Source organism: Gymnodraco acuticeps, unplaced genomic scaffold (genome assembly GCF_902827175.1).
Source record: "Gymnodraco acuticeps unplaced genomic scaffold, fGymAcu1.1, whole genome shotgun sequence".
NCBI classification, from domain to species: Eukaryota; Metazoa; Chordata; class Actinopteri; order Perciformes; family Bathydraconidae; genus Gymnodraco; species Gymnodraco acuticeps.
Window position 1 is genome coordinate 110,284 of NW_022990490.1, and position 20,836 is coordinate 131,119.

The 20,836-nt window shown below is 43.3% G+C and overlaps 2 protein-coding genes across 2 annotated transcripts; both read left to right on the forward strand.

Moving 5' to 3' along the window:
• Positions 1–9,952: 9,952 nt before the first annotated feature.
• LOC117552819 (THAP domain-containing protein 4-like) lies at positions 9,953–16,117 on the forward strand. The gene is made up of 6 exons (XM_034226473.1): positions 9,953–10,214; positions 11,079–11,357; positions 11,517–11,627; positions 12,872–12,983; positions 13,228–13,355; positions 16,073–16,117. Exons 1-6 carry the CDS (start codon positions 10,167–10,169, stop codon positions 16,115–16,117), a joined length of 723 nt encoding a protein of 240 aa, XP_034082364.1. The 5' UTR covers positions 9,953–10,166.
• On the forward strand, positions 15,519–18,420 carry LOC117552821. Its single transcript, XM_034226475.1, has 6 exons — positions 15,519–16,277; positions 16,438–16,621; positions 16,799–17,056; positions 17,381–17,543; positions 17,888–18,036; positions 18,204–18,420. The coding sequence occupies exons 1-6, from the start codon at positions 16,140–16,142 to the stop codon at positions 18,365–18,367; spliced, it is 1,056 nt and encodes a 351-aa protein (XP_034082366.1). The 5' UTR covers positions 15,519–16,139; the 3' UTR covers positions 18,368–18,420.
• The last annotated feature ends 2,416 nt before the right edge of the window (positions 18,421–20,836 follow it).

Sequence of the window (20,836 nt, forward strand, 5' to 3'; positions counted from 1 at the left end):
CTGAGTGGAATATGTTGAATATGTTTTACCAAAATGTTGGCTATATGTTAAGGAGTTTTCAGTAGGTTGTGACAGTGCACTGCAACATATTTGATTTCATTTATTTTGGTCTAATTTATTTTTATTTATCATATTAATATATGTTTAGTATGGTTTTGGAAGTGCGCTCCAACACATTTATTGATCTTGTTTATTGGTAAAATATTATTTGTTTTGAAGTTCAATAAATGGTCAATGAATAATCGTCAAAATAATCGTGATATCAATTATTGACCAAATAATCGTGATTATGATTTTTGCCATAATCGCACAGCCCTACCCCACACACACACACACACACACACACACACACACACACACACACACACACCATACTCCCTTGTGGTTGGACGCTGGTCTTAGTGCCCCACACACACACACACACACACACACACACACACACACACACACACACACCACACACACACACACACACACACACACACACACACACACACACACACACACACACACACACACACACACACACACACACACACACCACACACACACACACACCACACACACACACACACACAAATAGTGAGAACAAATCATATTGAAGGTAAGGCTTCAGATTATCTACAAATATTTTTAACCAACCTTTGAGAAGAAATCCATGCCTACACACAGCAATTTCAACACCTTCTTCATCCAACTTGTTGGCTCGCTTAGAGGTCTCCCTTGCTGCTGCCCAGTGAGATTCCCCACACATGAACATATTAATATATAAACATATTCTATTTATATTTAAAATGTGTGCATTTTATTATAAAGTTGTGTATATTTACAGACTGTTGCAAAAACTAAGAAGTAGTAACATTTTCTTGGCTGTGGACTTGTACTCTACATCATTATGTTGAGGTCATGGTAATCTAATTCAATAAACAATAACTGCAATGAACAGATAGCATTTTCTGACTCGTAAAATGATTGGATATGGTGTAATTTGGTAAATGATTCTGTGTTGAAAAATGTATATCTTTAAAAACTGCATTGGTGTATTAGGGCGGGCCATACTATTTTTTTTTTTGTAAATCGATCGAGAGGAGTGTTCAAATAACGTATTTTGGTGGTTATTAATGAAAAGACACTATATATCTATGATTGTGATTAATTGTATTGATCGTCACCAAAATGAGGCCACTCAAAACCTTTGTAAATTCCTCCTCCTTCTTCCGGGAACTGTCTTATGATGGCAGACACAACACATGAGGGTAAGGGCTTCCTAATGTGCCTGCCTAGAACTCCATAGGCCCAGCGGATGACCTGCCTGTAAGCTGTGTAGCGGTATTGCCTGGGGATAGGGACACAATCTCTACAGGTAAACTTGATAGCCTTGTTACCATCATCAACAAGTGTTATATAGTATATAATCTACAGGTTCTGGGTTTTGAAACCTGCTAAACACTCGGGGTCAATAGCAACTGTATTATCTTTAATAGTATTTATCTTTTTAATTGTAATCTAAACATACTCATGTCTGCTGGCCTGAAGCGGGCCATGCTCCTGCCTGAAGTTCATGTAGGCTATCTGTAGCATAAAGGGATTCAGACAGCATGCTTCAAAGCCTGGGTGCAGTGTCAGGCATGTTATGTCTGGTCTGGGGGTGAGGTTCTCCACCAGGGCCCAGAAGGGATCCACCTCCCTGCAGCACATGCTCTCCACAGCTGAGGTCATGGGCTGGCATTCCCCACACAAGCACCTACAAAACAAAACGTTTATCAGGAAACCGTATTACATCTTTCTCCCCCCCTTCGCTGCTCTCCCCCCCCCCCCCCCCCCTCCTTCCCTGCTCTCTCTCTCCCCTCCGGTACAGCACTATAACGTAGTGTGGAGTTGCATTAGGTAACGCGAGATACGGCTGATACTTGCGCATTAGTTTCTGTTATGGATCAGTATCAACAGTTCTGCCAGTAACGTTACTATATTATCAATAATACTTTAGTTATAGCCTGATATATGATAGCTAACTTTACAATGTTGTGATGTGACGTTAGCTAACATTCTGTAGCTAACGCCGGACACTCACCAAGATAGCTGCCCCTTCCCTGCTCTCCCCTCCGGTACAGCTCCGAAGGTAGTGTGGAGTTGCATTAGGTAACGCGAGATACGGCTGATACTTGCGCATTAGTTTCTGTTATGGATCAGTTTCAACAGTTCTGCCAGTAACGTTACTATATTATCAATGCTACTTTAGTTATAGCCTGATATATGATAGCTAACTTTACAATGTTGTGATGTGACGCCCCCCCCGCGTCCGTCTTTTCACTGAATTGTCGTCTTGAAAAGGGTACTCACAACAATTCCGCAACAACTTCATCTTCACCTGTTCACTTGTCATTTCAACGTTAAAAACAATAAAACGGCATGAATTGCTTCGTCGCATTAATCTAGATCATCTGTCTCGAGACAATTAACTAGCGGGCCTTCTAGAACACCCTGGAACCGAGGGGAACTCTGAAAGAATACGCCCATTGGCTACAAATCAATATATGATTGGTTGATCAAACTGTCAGTCCAAACGTACGCTCTCATTCAGTGCAACGGCCAGGGCATTCTATCAAGGATGTAGAATACCTTGGTTGAAGGATATTCTACCCAGAGACCCAGAACAAGATTTGATTGGTTGCTTTCTTTTCTAACACAAAACCACTGAAATGCGTAGTGCATGGTCCGAGAAGGACAAACAAATCAACGTAACACTGTAATATTACAGATCAACAACACAGATACCATTCTCATGTATTCATTTTATATACATTTTATTTATATAATTAAATCGATTTTTTGTTTGTTTTATCTGAGTGTTCCAGGGTATTCTCTGAATACCTAGAAGGCCCTGACGGTTCACCACTGTTATTCTGTAGTTTTACAAACCTGCGTTTACACCTGGTTACATGAACATGTTGTCAGGATAACCCCCAAAACACACCAGGAGCATCTGCGCCGCGTTACGTTGCGGCTGCGCCACGTTACATTGCAGCTGCGCCACGCTGCGACCTCCTCCTGCGACAACACACACCAGACGCGTTTCAAAACGTTGCGGAAGCGGAGCGTCGTGTGTGCAGCCTCGCAGTTGTTGTTGATTTTGGAATATTTCCTGGACATTTGTACTTCTACAAGTAAGTAGGCTATACGTAGTTAAATGGTTTATGTTTGTGTCTGTTTAAATCGTGTTTATTGTTGTTATTTCCTATTTTGTTGTGTTGTAGACTACAGACACAGTTAATAATAATTGTAATATTCCAGTTATAAACGACATGAATCAAAGATGTGTTGCTGTATTTTAATGGTAAAAAAAAATGCATTCATCATCATAATTATTATAAGTATTAATTAACTTTAAAACATTAATATGTAGTTGTTACCTTCCACTCCACAAACTGCAGCGACTAAAAACCAGGCCTTGTCCTTTCTGATGTTGTCCTTGTAAAAAGCATTGGTTACATCATATAAAATTGTGTGTTTCTCCACTTCCATTATGAACACCTCGTCGTCCATGGTGCGTTTCGTAGTGGAGGTGTTGTGGGGTCTGCTAAATTAGTATATGTGGGGGATGGACCTGGCCCGGATGCTCACCTTTCCACTTCCTGCGAGGGGGGGGCTGCCTGCCCGACTTTACCTTACGGCTGCGCCGCTGCAAAAATAAGATTCATCCTAATTTTAGAGAAGCGCTGCGCCGAGCCGCTTCTGGGACGCGTCTGAGCCGTAACACGGTGCGTGTGGTGTAATAGCACCCATTGACTAGAGTGGCCGCGATCCTTACGACCGGCGCGGCCGTAACACGACGCAGACGCTCCTGGTGTGTTTTGGGGGTAACCCCCAGTTTCCACTGGGTCCGTCTGCGCCGCGCTGCGCCGCGTCGCGTTACGCCGCGTCACGGCTGCGCCGCGGTTTTGGTCCGACCTCCTCGAGCGCCATAACCCACCGGACGCGTCCCAGAAGCGTTTCAGAAGCGTAGCGTCGTGCGTGCAGGCTCGCAGTTCTATTATTAATTCGAGCATCCTGGACATTTGTACTTCTACAAGAAAGTAAGTAGGCTACGTAGTTAAATGTTTTATTTTTGTGTCTGTTTAAATTGTGTTTATTGTTGTGATACATTTCCTAATATGTAGTTGTTACCTTCCACTCCACAAACTGCAACGACTAAAAACCAGGCCTTGTCCTTTCTGATGTTGTCCTTGTAGTAAGCATTGGTTACATCATATAAAATAGTGTGTTTTTCCACTTCCATGATGAAAACCTCGTCGTCCATTGTGCGTATCGTAGTGGAGGTGTTGTGATGAAGGAGGGGGGTCTGCTAAATTAGTATATGTGGGGGATGGGCCTGGCCCGGATGCTCACCTTTCCACTTCCTGCGAGGGGGGGCTGCCTGCCCGACCTTATGTTACGGCTGCGCCGCGGCAAAAATAGGATTCATCCTAACCCCCAAAACACACCAGGAGCGTCTGCGCCGCGTTACGTTGCGGCTGCGCCACGCTGCGACCTCCTCCTGCGACAACACACACCAGACGCGTTTCAAAACGTTGCGGAAGCGGAGCGTCGTGTGTGCAGCCTCGCGGTTGTTGTTGATTTTGGAATATTTCGTGGACATTTGTACTTCTACAAGTAAGTAGGCTATACGTAGTTAAATGGTTTATGTTTGTGTCTGTTTAAATCGTGTTTATTGTTGTTATTTCCTATTTTGTTGTGTTGTAGACTACAGACACAGTTAATAATAATTGTAATATTCCAGTTATAAACGACATGAATCAAAGATGTGTTGCTGTATTTTAGTGGTAAAAAAATATGCATTCATCATCATAATTATTCTATATATATATCATTTACAGTGCCTGTAAACCGGAGGAGAACGCTGGCATGTATTCTCCTACTTGAAAGACTACGGGGGGATGGGGGCCTTGTCCTTTCTGATGTTGTCCTTGTAAAAAGCATTGGTTACATCATATAAAATTGTGTGTTTCTCCACTTCCATTATGAACACCTCGTCGTCCATGGTGCGTTTCGTAGTGGAGGTGTTGTGGGGTCTGCTAAATTAGAATATGTGGGGGATGGGCCTGGCCCGGATGCTCACCTTTCCACTTCCTGCGAGGGGGGGGCTGCCTGCCCGACTTTACCTTACGGCTGCGCCGTGGCAAAAATAGGATTCATCCTAATTTTAGAGAAGCGCTGCGCCGAGCCGCTTCTGGGACGCGTCTGAGCCGTAACACGGCGCGTGTGGTGTAATAGCACCCATTGACTAGAGTGGCCGCGATCCTTACGACCGCCGCGGCGCGGCCGTAACACGACGCAGACGCTCCTGGTGTGTTTTGGGGGTAATTTTAGAGAAGCACTGCGCCGAACCGCTTCTGGTACGCTTCTGGGACGCGTCTGAGCCATAACACGGCGCGTGTGGTGGAATAGCACCCATTGACTAGAGTGGCCGCGATCCTTACGACCGCCGCGGCGCAGCCGTAACACGGCGCAGCGCGGCGCAGACGGACCCGGTGGAAACTAGGGGTCACCCCCAAAACACACCAGGAGCGTCTGCGCCGCGTTACGTTGCGGCTGCGCCACGCTGCGACCTCCTCCTGCGACAACACACACCAGACGCGTTTCAAAACGTTGCGGAAGCGGAGCGTCGTGTGTGCAGCCTCGCAGTTGTTGTTGATTTTGGAATATTTCCTGGACATTTGTACTTCTACAAGTAAGTAGGCTATACGTAGTTAAATGGTTTATGTTTGTGTCTGTTTAAATCGTGTTTATTGTTGTTATTTCCTATTTTGTTGTGTTGTAGACTACAGACACAGTTAATAATAATTGTAATATTCCAGTTATAAACGACATGAATCAAAGATGTGTTGCTGTATTTTAGTGGTAAAAAAATATGCATTCATCATCATAATTATTCTATATATATATCATTTACAGTGCCTATAAACCGGAGGAGGCATGTATTGTGATTAATTTTATTGATCGAGGCATGTATTCTCCTACTTGAAAGACTACGGGGGGATGGGGGGACGAGAAGGAGCCGGTGATTTTCATCACCTCGTGGCTGAGCTGAGGCTGGACAGCCAACGACATCACCAATATTTTCGGATGAGTGCAGAGCAGATGGATGAACTTCTGTCCCTCCTGGGCCCTGAACTGACTAGACAATCCACAAATTTCAGAGCTGCCATAGAACCCAAGCAGAGACTGGCTGTTGCACTGAGGTAAGATGCCCATTTCACAGACAATAAATCAATGACCACAAGTATAATAAACGTTTTAATTCGAAACATATCACCCAAAACAACATTTTAAACACAAATAACAGCAAATCAACACAAAAAAAGGAACTATTTACAGTAAAAACTATGAATTACAAGTCTTCATATTGAGACCCATCCTGCCATGCAGAGCCACTGTTGGAGAACAGCATGTTTGCGAATGGCCCTGTTGATTGGGCTTGTGGGGGTTGGGGTGGAGTTGGCCGAAGGGCTACTGGCCTGGAGGTGTGAGTGGAGTGTTGTGACGTGGGGGGATGGACAATTGGCTGCCAATGTTCCTGTGGTTGTGTACTCTTTCTTTGAAGACTATGGAAGGTGTTTAAAATAGCTATTTTTGCCCGATGTTTCCTGTCTATGTCCAGCCTTTGTAGCAGAGGCACCAGACAGAGCAAAGTAGTATGACTCTTCAAGTGGTGAGTCTGGCATATGTGGTGTGGCTGGAGGTTCCTGCAGTAGAGAAATTAGTTGCTCCCCAAGGTCTGTGCTCTGTGGCCTCCTCTTTGTGGAACGCATGGCCGCCGCTGCTGGTGTGGATCCCTGGGGGCTACGGGACCTAGAGGGCCTCCTCTCTGCAGAGGTTGTGGGTACCAGAGGTGGTGGGGCTGTAGGTGGTGTGGGTGTGCGTGGGCCTGAATATCCAGATGCTGCTCCTGGTGTAGATGCTCTCTCTATCTCTTCTAATGGGGAAGGATTTCCCAAGCTGCTTGTAGAACTATATTAAAAGAAACAACAACATGAAATCAATTAAAATATTTGTTCTGGGGATTAATTTATGCAATAGGAACATATTTATGTAATTTAAAATAAAGTCTTTCATACCCTTTGCAATACATCATCACAAATTACAAAATTATATAAATTAAAATATGTGCATACATACCTCCTTTGCTGTACATAGGGCAAAAGGAAGGACATTAGGTCTGTATACTTCCAGCCCTTTTGCATGCCACCTGCAGATCCACTTGGGAGAGATTTCTTCCTGTTTTTAACAAAAGCATCCCGGAGTGACTTCCATCGTGCCTTGCAAATGTCGACTGAAACAAAGAATAGATTCAGATTAATAACATGATTTCACATATTTTTTCTGTGTATGTAATACAATTTATAATAAATAGTTTTGTCTGACAAATGACTGCCAAATTATTCTTGTCTGTCCTCACAATTTATCTGACTATAAATGCAAGGTTTTCCACCACAGCATACTGTATTTAAACATTATTGAGAGTATTTTGGGTAGTTGTTATAACACATGAATAAAAACAAATTATAATACAAAAATATAATATCATTATAAAGAGTTAAACACAACTGTATTGATCCCTGGGCGAAATTCACAAGATAAAGTATAGTTAAAAAACCAATATTTATAAAAATATAAATACAAAATAATAATAATATAATAATCTTGATATAGGAAATAAGATCTTACTTTATTGTGAAATGCAAGTTTACTGAACAGTTTTCACAAGACTTTCACAAGATGTTAAACTACTGAATGGCTCTGTACTGTACCTATAAGTATTAATTAACTTTAAAACATTAATATGTAGTTGTTACCTTCCACTCCACAAACTGCAGCGACTAAAAACCAGGCCTTGTCCTTTCTGATGTTGTCCTTGTAAAAAGCATTGGTTACATCATATAAAATTGTGTGTTTCTCCACTTCCATTATGAACACCTCGTCGTCCATGGTGCGTTTCGTAGTGGAGGTGTTGTGGGGTCTGCTAAATTAGTATATGTGGGGGATGGGCCTGGCCCGGATGCTCACCTTTCCACTTCCTGCGAGGGGGGGGCTGCCTGCCCGACTTTACCTTACGGCTGCGCCGCGGCAAAAATAGGATTCATCCTAATTTTAGTGAAGCGCTGCGCCGAGCCGCTTCTGGGACGCGTCTGAGCCGTAACGCGGCGCGTGTGGTGTAATAGCACCCATTGACTAGAGTGGCCGCGATCCTTACGACGATCGTAGCAACATCGGGCCATTCGTGAGGGCATCTTAAGCCATCGTATGACCGCCGGTGAAGTTTCTCAGGCTCCGGCAGCAACTTCGTGAGCGGCAACTTCGTAAGGCATCGTGAGGGCATCTTGTCAAATCGTGTCATCTTCGTGTTATTATCGGTGCATTCACCCTCACTCTGATCGGGGCGAATGCCCGATGGCACCGATGATAACAAGATGCCCTCACGATGGCCTTACGAAGGGCAACATTGACACACGAATTCAACACGAAAATGAACCTTCGCAAGGTCCTTCGGCAATTTTAAGGCATGCCAAAGATTTTGCCACCGCTCACGAAGTTGCTGCCGGAGCCTGAGAAACTCCACCGGCGGTCATACGAAGGCTTAAGATGCCCTCACGAATGGCCCGATGTAGCTACGATCACAGCCGAATTTGAACATTTCCTTTATCGTGTGTCCATCGGGTTGTTTTATTGCACAACAAAATCATGTAAATATATTATGTAAATAACCCAATTTGTGTTCTGTGAAACTAAAAAGGATATAATATATTATTTTGAAGGACAGTTGACAGGAAGTTGTTGTTGTTATGGAAACAACATTACGGAGAAAACGTAATATTTTCTACATATAACGACGGATAAAGTAAAGAACAAAGTCTGAAGATATCAGTACAGTATCATAGTACTGTAACATAATTGTTTTTGGTACTTTCATTGCAGTTGTATGTCTTAAATGTAATGTAAATGTTGCCTTCGTGTGTGGTTCGGGGCCATCATCGTGCAAAATTCACAATTCCATATTCGTGTGTCCATCGGGTGTCAATTTCGGGACAGTGTGACAGGGCCTTTAATGATACTGCTGTGACTGCACATTATCTGTAAGCCTTTTGAAATCTGGCTGATATTAGTGATTGCCAGCCGGAGGCAGTCAGTAAGATGTGCGTCAGTCATACGAGTTCTATACTTGGATTTAATTATTTTCATTTGTGAAAAGGCCGTTTCACATAAGTATGTGGAGCCAAAGTAGGCCTTCAGTTTAAGCGCACATGGCACAATCAGTGGATACCTCGCTCTACTCACGAGTGACCAAAAGTCCTGATCTCTTGCTCTGGTCTTCAATTCAATGTCGCTTTGCATTTCAATGATCTCCATGTCAACACCCATAGGTAATGTAAACACCTCCTGCATTTTAGCTGACAGCTGTTCAATGTCAACGCTGAGGAAAGGGTTTGATACAAAACCAACTACTTGCCCCATGTCTTGTAGCTCCACAAATCGAGCACCAAATTCTGATGTCAGTTTGTTCAAATGGGCGCAGAATTGTTCAGGATGGGAAGCAGTTTTGTCTGTGATGTTTTGTGACACCTTTTCAAGATTTGGGAAGTGTGTCAGCCTTGCATGTCTTAACTGAGTGGTCCACAAACTGAGCTTCACTTTGAATGCCTCCACTGCGCTAATCATGTGACCAAGCTCTCGGCCTTTCCCTTGCAATTCTCGGTTAAAGACCCCGTGTGCACCTGTGCATGATCTGTTATGCTAATACGTATAGTAATGACCAAAATTGTCCATTGGAACCCATATCAAAAGATGTTGGAATAGCAAGGAATTTGACGAGTTTTGAATTTGCCGCCGTGAAATCCGCAGTTGACCTCCGCCTTCGTGGGCGTGGCTTGCGATCTACTGCGTGACGTTACGAGATGGTCGCCGCCGAAGTGTTTACATTCATCACAGTTTATTGTTTCTCTGTTTCAAAGTCGAATTTATCAAAGTTTTTGAGCGAGTATTTGACTGGAAAGTGTGTCGGAGTCGACTGGAAGTGATTGCCAATCGAGAAAACCTGACAATGGAGGCGACAGTGAAGAAAAAGGGAGGAAAAACACACGGGAAGCGATGCATTGCCGCTGGCTGTAGTAATGTCAAGTCTGCCGAAGTGGCGATGTTTCTGTTCCCAAAAGATGAAGGTGAGTCTGGCTGCTGTCATTGTTTCGTAGATTCGTTGATTGTTCATGACAAATAAAGGCCACTGGTCGATTTGATTGAAAAGTTTTAACAGCTTGAGAGAGAGAGAGAAAGAGAGACTGAGAGAGTTACAGGGTTGTTGTTAGCATCTGGTGCTAGCTCGGAGCTAACGGAGATTAGCTGTTTCAACAATAAGGAGAGGGAGAGTCCTCTCCTGTGGGACTGAGAGAGATAACGTCAGCTCAGGGAGGTAAAGGACTCTGAGTGATTAGATTATAAACTGTAGCCTAAGTTATCTCAGTTGGTTTGGTCATCTATGTAAACAAATATTTCCATCTATGTTAGTTGTATAAAATAGGTTAAGAAATCCTTCCAATGTTTTTTGATTATTGAAATATATGTTTAATATGAGTGTTGAGAGCTGTATCCATAAATCTCTTAATGTTGCCCTCAAAGTGCACCAGATTGATGCCTTTAACTTCAATTTAAAGAAGGTGCATGCCCCCGGACCCCCCTAGAGGGTGTGAGGTCATCACAAATAAAACAGGTTCACATGGATAGGATACTAGATAAGTGTGCACACTCATTATGTACATTACACATTTTTCTTGGATTTGTTAACACTATAGTCCCTAATATATTTGTAGAAAGGCAGGAAATGGAATTAAATCGAGAACATTTTTCATTGTTTTGTGTCCCCCCCACTTCTCAAACCAAAGTTACACCCTTGTCTAGATCTATGACAAAATATTGTCCTTAACTAAATTGACTTCCATGGCCATGTTAATGATGTCATAATAGATTACCTATAGAATAGAGAGCTTATCTTTTGACTATTAATGGTTGGATTTATTTTATTTCTACAGATCTGTCAAAGGCATGGGCAAAGCAAACAGAGAACCAGGAAGGACTGGGAGCCTACCAAATACAGTGTTCTGTGCAGTGAACACTTCACAAGGGACTCCTTTGATGAAAGTGCTCTACTACGAGCGCAGATGGGCATTGCGACAAAGAGGACCTTGATCCTGAAGAAGGGAGCAATTCCAACTGTTTTCCCCAGAGTTGGGACTTCAGCTGTGGGACAACTTTCAACATCAACATCAAGACCGGCTCGATCTGCATTTGCAATGAGAGAGAGAAAGCGGGTAAAGTTGTTAGGCCTAATTTGTTGATGTTAAATCAGGATTGAATTCCGGTGGCTAGTAGTCTCCTGAATTATTATTGTTGAAATGGTATGAGCAAGGTGTAGGCCGATACTGTTTTGAATAATTTTGTAATCCATTTCATATTGTGTACATTTGCAGAAAGTAGAAGAACTCCTGGCAGAATCAGAAGTGGAGAGTAGCAGTTTTGCTTCCACAGAGGAATCAATGGAGATGGCATTGGCCACTGACACAGACATGGCACCGGAACAGGTTTGTGATTGCCCCCAGGTTTTGTTTTAGATGAGCACATTGGCTGGTTTTACCTTGCACGTTATCATGACTGGCACACACATGCAGCTTTCACACCAGCGCTTTTCCCTTTCTAGCTCCGAGCTAGAGCTTTTCTGGTTCAGCTCCAGTTTCCCTTTTCTGCTCCCGCTCTGTTCACACCGCCCAGCACCCGACTGGTGCTGCCGCTGCTGCGTCATGACGTCACCGTTTACATCGCTGATTTGCTCCCCAACGGCGTTACGGCGCTCACAACAACAACAACAACAACAACAACGGGGAACTGCTTCGGGTCGATGATCGTGTTGCTTTTAATCACACAAAGCCAGATTAAATTAAATAACGACTTCTCCAACCTTTTCTTTTTTTTTTTTTGCATAGCAACCGAAGCTAAACTGACTACTTGCTATTGCTATCCTATTGTGGCATAAACCGTTTTCTACAGGCACATTTTACCGGCGTATTTTTATTATGATTCTACTTGTGATAGTCGGACACGACAACCTGTGCAGCCCATGTATTGATTCCATCCGATAGCTGCTATACTACCAAACAAAACGTCTGCCTCTCTCCACAATGATCAATAACAGTGAACGGATGGTCAAAGTAAGGTACAAATAAACAGAATCACACGAAGCCTGGTTAGTGTGGCCTGACTTTATAAAGTGTGTTTATAAGCACTACTGCTTGTAGGCAGGCATGACAGTCGACCCATGTTCATGGGAGGAGGGTTTAGTTTCCTGCACGCCTCGACGTAAGAGAGACGTAAGCGACGCCACCTCTTAGCTCCGAAGCTCTTGCCTCTAGACCGATAATTTTTTGGAGCTGGAAGTGAACCGGATTCCGGAGCTAAGAGGCGGCGCCGCTGCGGTGTGAACAGGAAAAACCGGCACTTTTTCAGGCTGTGAAAGGGGCAACAGTGGACACATGAAAAAAAACCTTCTTTGTAATATGCACACCTTAGATCTTACACTTGTTATGTAAAACAAAAAGCTTAGCATTAGTCTTGTTCCAAACACCAAACATGCAACCGGCAAACCAGTCTGCTAAATATAATTAGTGTAGAAAGTTGCTAGTCAGGCATGATATTGACTTACATATGCATTGGCTCTAGCTAAGCATTACTGTAGGGTACATGTTTATCATGATAATATTGTCTAGAACTTCTAACCCCTCGAAAATATTTTACAACATCACACTATGAAATGTATGTTTTCACCTGGCAGGAACGACAGAGTCAAGATCAGGCCTGCCAGACAGACTGGACTCCAACAGCTACTGTCAGCATCAAGACACAGACTGGGAAACAACTCACAAAAACAAAGACACAGTCAAAGGGTAATGCCACTATTGATTGGTTAATAGTACTGCACTATTAAATCAAAGTTTAATCAGTTCCTAAAAAAAAAACCCACAACAGTTTGACAGGATGAGCGAGTGTGTCATATAATACTGTATTACAGTACGGGATATTCCTTCTAATGTTGAGTTTGTTAACTCTAAATAGTAAGCAACAGATCAACATAGATTTGTGGTTTTATATAAACACAATATAGTATTCCATTGATCATTTCATTTCCAGCATGCCAGGTGACGCCCGAGATGCTGACTGCAAGTCTACCAGTACCAGGGAGGCAGAGAAAGCTGAAAGTCCATGGCACCAGAGACCCAGCTACACCTGACCAGCCACCACAGGCTGCCTCTAGCACAGTGGTTCTCAAACTTTTTCTGTCAGGCCCCCCCTTTGGAGAAAAAAAAAAGTCGGGCCCCCCCAACACAAATAGTCAGGCTCAGTGGTGGCGCCAGAGATTTATTTTGGGGGTGCTGTGGGGTAGCTTGACGTTTCATAGAGGGTGCTCAAACATTTAGGGTTTCCCATTAATGTACCAGGCGCTACAGTGGAATGTTCTACTGCAACACTCCCCACGCATATACACAGTGTGACAGTTACAATGAAGGCTCGATAATCAGCTCACGGCATATAGGTGTAAGCAGGGGTAAAGTGCTATTTTTATAGGTGGTGTGGTTTATTTTTAAATATTGAAGTTAAAAGCATCAATCTGGTGCACTTTGAGAGCAAAATGAGAGATCTATGGATACATTTCTCATCCAGATGAAACAGAACTGTAAACAGATTTACTTTTTCTTTATGGATATTTTCACCCTTTTAAACTGTATTCTTTTTTTAATTATAGTATTTCATACCTGTTTTTCATTTATTCTCTTATTTTTGTATAACTATAATGATCATATAAACGTGTGCCTCGGAAATAATTGTTTACATTAATGGTGACCAAAACGTTTGAGACCCACTGAGATGACACTGAGAGTCCTTTAGCTCACTGAGTCTCTCAGTCTGGCAGGAGAGGACTCTCCTCCACTTTGTTGTTGAAAAAACTCCTTATTAGCGTAGCTCGCTAGCACCAGAAGCTAACAACAACGATCTCCAGTACTGGGTTGCGTTCCAATAGTCCATTTAGCTTAGGAACCTTCCTAACCAAGTGAAATGACCCGGAAATACGTCACTGGCAGCCATGATAAGTGCCGTTCCAATTCTCCAAATGAAAGGAAAGGAGGTTTCAAACTTTCTTTATAACCTCCTTTAGCTTAGGAATCACTGGACCTCCCTTGACGAAAGGAAAGAAGAAAATGCTGCCCCACAATGCATTGCAGCCGCAGCATTTGCCGTCACTCAACAGTCGGCCGTTCACGGAAACAACCGATTATGACCGAGAAATGATATCATGAAAGTTACGGTGCTTATTAAGCATTTTAAAACGTATGTGGTAAGTTGCCAAAGTGCTTTGTTTTGAACGTTCATCAGTATTATAATCAAAAAGAGAAATATGAACGTTAGTTTTTACTGAAATGATCAAATAACATTTCACAGTCTTTACTGAGCTGTGTGGAGTTTGTTCAACTTTTAAAAGATGTTTGAATGGTGATATACACAGTGATAGATGTTAAGGACTAACGTTTATAATAAATACATCTGTATTGATATTAAGATATTTTCATAGTTCATACAATCATACGTATTGGGATCATTTGTATTAATGTGGACCGGAGGGAGAGGGTGACGAGCAGAAGTTTCACTTTCCTTTTTTATTTCAATTCCAACTTTGGTCATGAAGAATATGTTTCTCTGTTGTCCACGTTCATAAAGCATAAAGCAACAGCATCAGAGCACGGTGCAGAGTCTCTAGATGAGTTTACAGTAGTCCCTCGTTCTTATTAAACATCCATGTTGTAGTCCGCTGTATAGAAAACTGTAGTTTCCATAGTTTCCCCACAGCAGCAGACGCACATTCATGACGTCCGCTGGCGCATCATAAACACGTCGGATAGTGAAAGTGCATTCGGATTCTCTAAAGTACCGCAGTCTCTTCTCCTAAATCCTTTTGAATTCTCCTATCCACTATCCCTTAACCCCGTGACGTTTCACTCAGAGGTCAAGGAATAGGAGATAGGGTTAGAATTTAGGAGCTGATTTTTGGATTATCGGAACGCAACCCTGGTGTGCTCTCTCTCTCGCACATACAAATGGCTCGTTCCACACACACACACACACACACACACACACACACACACACACACACACACACACACACACACACACCACACACACACACACACACACACACACACACACACACACACACACACACACACACACACACACACACACACACACACACACACACACACACACACACACACACACACACACACACAGAGAGTCGAGCTTTAATGAAACACAGAGACCCAGACGTAATAGTACTGTTGCATATTATTTTCAAATCAATAATTTTTCAAATTATGATTTAAAAAAAAATGTTTTTAATTTTTTATTACAATTTTTCCTCCTGGTCTCTCGCGCCCCCCCTGGCATGCCTCTGCGCCCCCCAGGGGGGGCGCGCCCCCCACTTTGAGAACCACTGCTCTAGCAGCAGCAGCAGCCAGGCGTCGAAGCTGGAGCAACACCAACTGGAAGACGCGCCGTCCAGCAGTCCAGCTGCACCACCATCAGTATCAGGCTCCTCAGACTGGGAACCCAGTAGCCCCATTCTTCTGACAAGTCAGATCTGTCAGAAAGTCGGGAAGCATTTGGGGATGAGATCTGCCACAAGGAACCCAAATACATCGTCTTTGGCTCCAGCCTCGGGAAACTGCTACAGTGGTGCCACTGTCCATCTTGCGGCAGCGTCGACATCCGTCAAGTGTGGACAACCACTGGAACACTACCAAACATGTGACTCCTGTCTGCAGGCATCTAAGTGGCACCGAGCATTGGAAACTTCCCTGCAGGCAACATGCTGTTGTCTGCAGGCATACTGTTTGCCGGTGCGTCGCCAACAAAGGTGCTGCGAGTCCTAAACCACATGGGTGTGATGACCTACGGGAAACGAACATTCTTCTCACACCAGCGAGACATCCTGCAGCCTGCAATACAGGGTGTATGGACCACCTAACCAACAGGCAGCCCACATTGCGATGCTGCAGACTGAAGGGCGACCTCTGGTTCTGGGGGGTGCCGGCAGGGCCGACAGCCCTGGACACTGCGCAAAATTTGGAACATACACTACAATGGAGCTGGAATCAAATGTGGTGCTAGACCTACAGCTGGTGCAGGTACAGTTTATATTGTTCAAGTTCAGGGTTTTGTGTGAGAAATGTAAATGTATATCTGTAAATATTGTAATAGTAACAGTGTTTCAAATCATATTCAGCTCATCGCAGAGCTCCTGTCTAGTTATCTGCCTAACTGGAATGTTCCCTGCTGTATTTTCAGAGCAACGAGTGTGGTGGGAGCTACCATATGGAACTGGAAGGCCTGAAGAGGATGGTAGCCTTCTTTGAGGACATCCTGGAGATTGGCACTCTCGTCACAGACCGACATCGCCAGATTGCCAAATGGATTAGAGAGAATATGCCGTACACAAAACATCTGTATGACATCTGGCATGTAGCCAAGTGTATGTGTCAATGTTGTTTCTTTTGAAGTTCAAGGAGTAGAGTCTTCTATTGAGTTATCGCAAAGTTGTTATCACCAGACAGACATTGCAGCATGCAGTGTCACAAATCTTATTTGCACACCTCACTCAAATAGATAGATCTCTTTATGATGTCAGTTTTATTTATTGTCTTTGCAGCTGTTGGGAAGAAGCTGAAAGCCATCTGCAAGCTCAAGGGCTGTGAGGACCTGAAAGCATGGCAACAGAGCATCATCAACCACTTGTACTGGGCAGTGGTTTCCTCCACGCAAGACAACGCGGAACTGATTGTGGATAAATGGAAGTCGGTGGAGCGGCATGTCCTAAACCTCCACAGCGGCCATGGTGGAAAGTTCCCCACATGTGCGCACAAGAGACTACAAGGCAGGGCTCACAAGAAGAAGTGGATCAAACCAAGTGAGTTTAGAGTCAATACTCCTTTTTCTGATATGGCGGCAGACGTGACATTTAAAATTACGTCTGTTGCGTCAGCAACGGGTGACTGTAATTTTAACCGTCATCCACCGCCAAAAGGAGTATGGAATGTATACAGTGTATACATACTGAGTGATTAAAAACCCAGGACATACCCAGCAACAACAATGTACTGACTGTCTTATGGTTGGGTACATAATCCAAAAAGTTACATCTGAGTAACAAACATTAGAATTGATAATCCATAATGTCAAGCACTGCCATTGAAATGTGTTGATGATTGATTTATTGATCTGTTGATTGCAGGTTCACTATCAGCTGTCAAACTGGTGACAGACAAGATGCTGTGCAAGGACATCGGCAAGCTCTCTGCCGTACACCAGACGTCCAAGGTGGAGGGCTTTCACAGCCTCATCATTCAGTTTGCACCAAAGTCTTACGTGTACTCCTACACTGGCATGCTGTGCAGGTTGGTCTTTTCAGCATATCATTCGAAGGCTTGTACCAGCTAAAGACTTGTTTCAGTTACTTGGGAATGGGCGTCTTTGTACCGTGCTGAACCAGGTCCCCGTGCTGTATAAAAGCTTGCGACGTTACGTCACATCTCCCATAGTGTGTCAAAATGGAGGAAGGAACTGTGATGAAGTTGTCAACTCCAAGACACACATTGCCAGGACTAAAATAAAACACGAAATCACTTTCTGAATCAATATCAAGTTTAATAGAGCTGTTCATGTATAGACGTGGAATAATTACAAAAGAGAGATATTTCTTTTTACATTTTGAAAACTGTTTCTTTGTTTATGTTAACAGAACCCTTCTTGCCGGACTGCATTACAACGAGAATGCCAGCAGACATACTGCAACTACGAAGGCGGGAGAACAGAGGTTCAAAATCCGCTACCCCAAGTACAAGGCTGGAGGTCATGTTGTGAAGAAGATCCTAGTAGAGGCAACATTCAGTGAGTTTGAAATTAAATTACTCAAAATAATATTGTCCTGATTGGTAATGTACCGGTACTAATGATTTAGTAACTAATTCAGTTCAAAACCCCAATTGAAAGAATGATCTCGGCTTGATGACAGACACCATTTATTATTATTAACAGAATTTTGTATTCTGTTGCAGGCTATGTGGATGATCTCATGAGAGAGGTGGTCGACCTCTGCAAGAAACCCAGCGCAGACAGGCCTGTACAGCTGGAGGAGCCTCCCACTCTGTCCTCGGCAATGGAGAAGCCTGACAAAGCAGAGGCCATCAAGGCACATGCCAGTCGTTTCAAGACCAAATAGTCTGTCACTGTGCAGCTTCAACTGTGGAACTGTATTAAACATTCACTTCAGAACTGTATTGTCACTGTCCTTCTTCATAACCGTGATAGTCCATGGATGGAAACTGTCGACGAATTCGGTTCACTGCACAAGAGGGCAGTGGCACTCTTATGTCGCGTCCTAGGTAACCCCAGCAAAGTCTCACCAGCTGGCGGTACGCTGTGTATCGGTGGCGTCTGCAAGATAAAACATTATAGCATTGATATGACGACAGCTACTGTCAAGAGACTACTACAAATGAAGGACAATAGATGATAATAGGTCAACTTCAAAGTTACATTTTCTTATACTCAGATCATAAAAGACTAATATTCAAACGTATAAAGTTGCAAAAGTTGTCATGACATCATATAAATTGATACATTTATATACTAGTAATAGACTTTATTGTAAATAGTGTTTGTAAGGCTTACTCATTGCCCTCTTGCTGGAGATGGCCATAATGTTGCCTGTATCCATAGTATGCTATACGCAGCACCCAGATGTATAGACAGCCAGATCGGAAGCCGGGGTGGTCGATTATGCAGCTGTGGACACCATCCTCCTCCATGGTCCTGGTGACAGCGGGGATTTCCCGACAGCACACACTCTCGGCTACAGTGTCCATGTTACAGTTGTCGCACTGACACCTAAAACATATAAAACAGATGTAACATTATGATTAGCAGGAATGCCAGGATGTTTCAGTGTTGTCAGGTTGCGACATTTTGCAAGGTCACTGGATTTTATCATTTTAACTTGGAACTGTATATTGTTGAATTTTATGCAGAAGATCCAATAAAGTTAGACTATGTGCGCATGAAAATCATTTCTTGTTCTCGCCCCCTGATTATCTGATAGGTGGAATTATTCCCATAAGCTGCAGATAAGCAGAAAAACAGGGCTGGTCACCCAGGCGTATGTTTTAATTCAATGACCAGAAAGTTCTAATTCTAGTTGAATAATACTCTAGCACAGTGTTTTTCAAAGTGGGGGCCCCGACCCCCCGGGGGGGCGCCAGGGGGGTCACGCAAAGTTTGAGGGAAACAGGATTTTTTTTTTAGATGTTATTAATAACTGTATATCTATCAATCTATGTGTCCTTTGATGCCAATCTTTTAATATTTTTTGTTTTTGAATCACACAACCGCCCTTCAAGCCAATCAGAATCGAGCTGCCGCTAATGAGATTGAAACTGAGTCTCTGCTCAGCTTTTGGAGCAAGTGAGAGCTAGTGAATGTTTCGCTCTGCAGCTGGATGAGAGCACGATGTAGCAAATGTCGCAGAATTGCTTGCAAACATCAGATTTATTTCAGAAGACAACTTTGTTGAGGAAATATTATTTTTGCAAAGCACTGGAAGGTAGGACCACATGAAGAGACATTTTCCAAGTTTTAGATGAGTACATCATCTCAAATGGACTTGACTTGTCTCGTTGTGTGGGTGTGTGTTCAGATGGAGCAGTGGGGCTATGACAGGCAAAGAAAGCGGAGTGACAGCTTTTATCAGGCAGAAGGCCCCAAATGTAGTGGCAATGCATGCTCAATCGTGAGGCACTTGTACACATCATTTAAAAAGGGTTAGACTAAAAAATTGCAACAGGGGGGTCCCCGCCAGAGGATAATGCTATATGGGGGTCCTTGGCATGGCAACGTTTGGGAACCCCTGCTCTAGCACATGACATGTACATAAGCTAATTATTTCCCAGAGGCTGAGCCCAAGCCCAAGCCCCCCCCCCCTATTTTCCAATCGACAGTGACAGCACAGTTACTGCTAACCATTCAGTGTTCTGTAGCCGGTCAATGTCTTCCCCATCGTCCATGTCGTCGCCATCATCCTCCCCACTTGACGTCCCTGACGGCTCAAATCTGTAGGGTTCAATTATGTCCTGCGCTTCCTCATCGTTACTTCCATCTTCTGTGCCACTTTCCTCATCTATCCTGTCTGAAAAATCAATAATTTCTCTCGCACTTGTATCACTTTCCAAAGTCTCCGCCATGTTTACAATCACAACTGGGCCCATCTTGTGACGTCACAGCCGCTATCGTCTGCAACTTCTGGTAGGCTTAGACGGCCGTTATTATTAAAATTAATTTTTAATTTTTAATAATTAATTAATTAATAATTAAAAATTATTTTAGCCATGAACAGGCACAATGATATGTAAGGAATGAAACTGCCATTTCATTTTGGCGCAAAAACATGCACTTCAAGGCAGGGCCGGACTGGGACAATAAGTCAGGCCGGGAATTATACACCCAGCCAGGCCACTACCAGTTTTTTGTGGCATTTTGCTGGATTTATTTGTCAATATTTATAGTGTTGCTGCCCATAGTGATAGCCCTCTAAATCTACTACCAAAAAATAAACATATGGCGATGGGTTACTATTTAAAAAAAATGTGCAAATCTATTTAGGAACCTATTCATGTGAACATATTTTAAGTGGGGG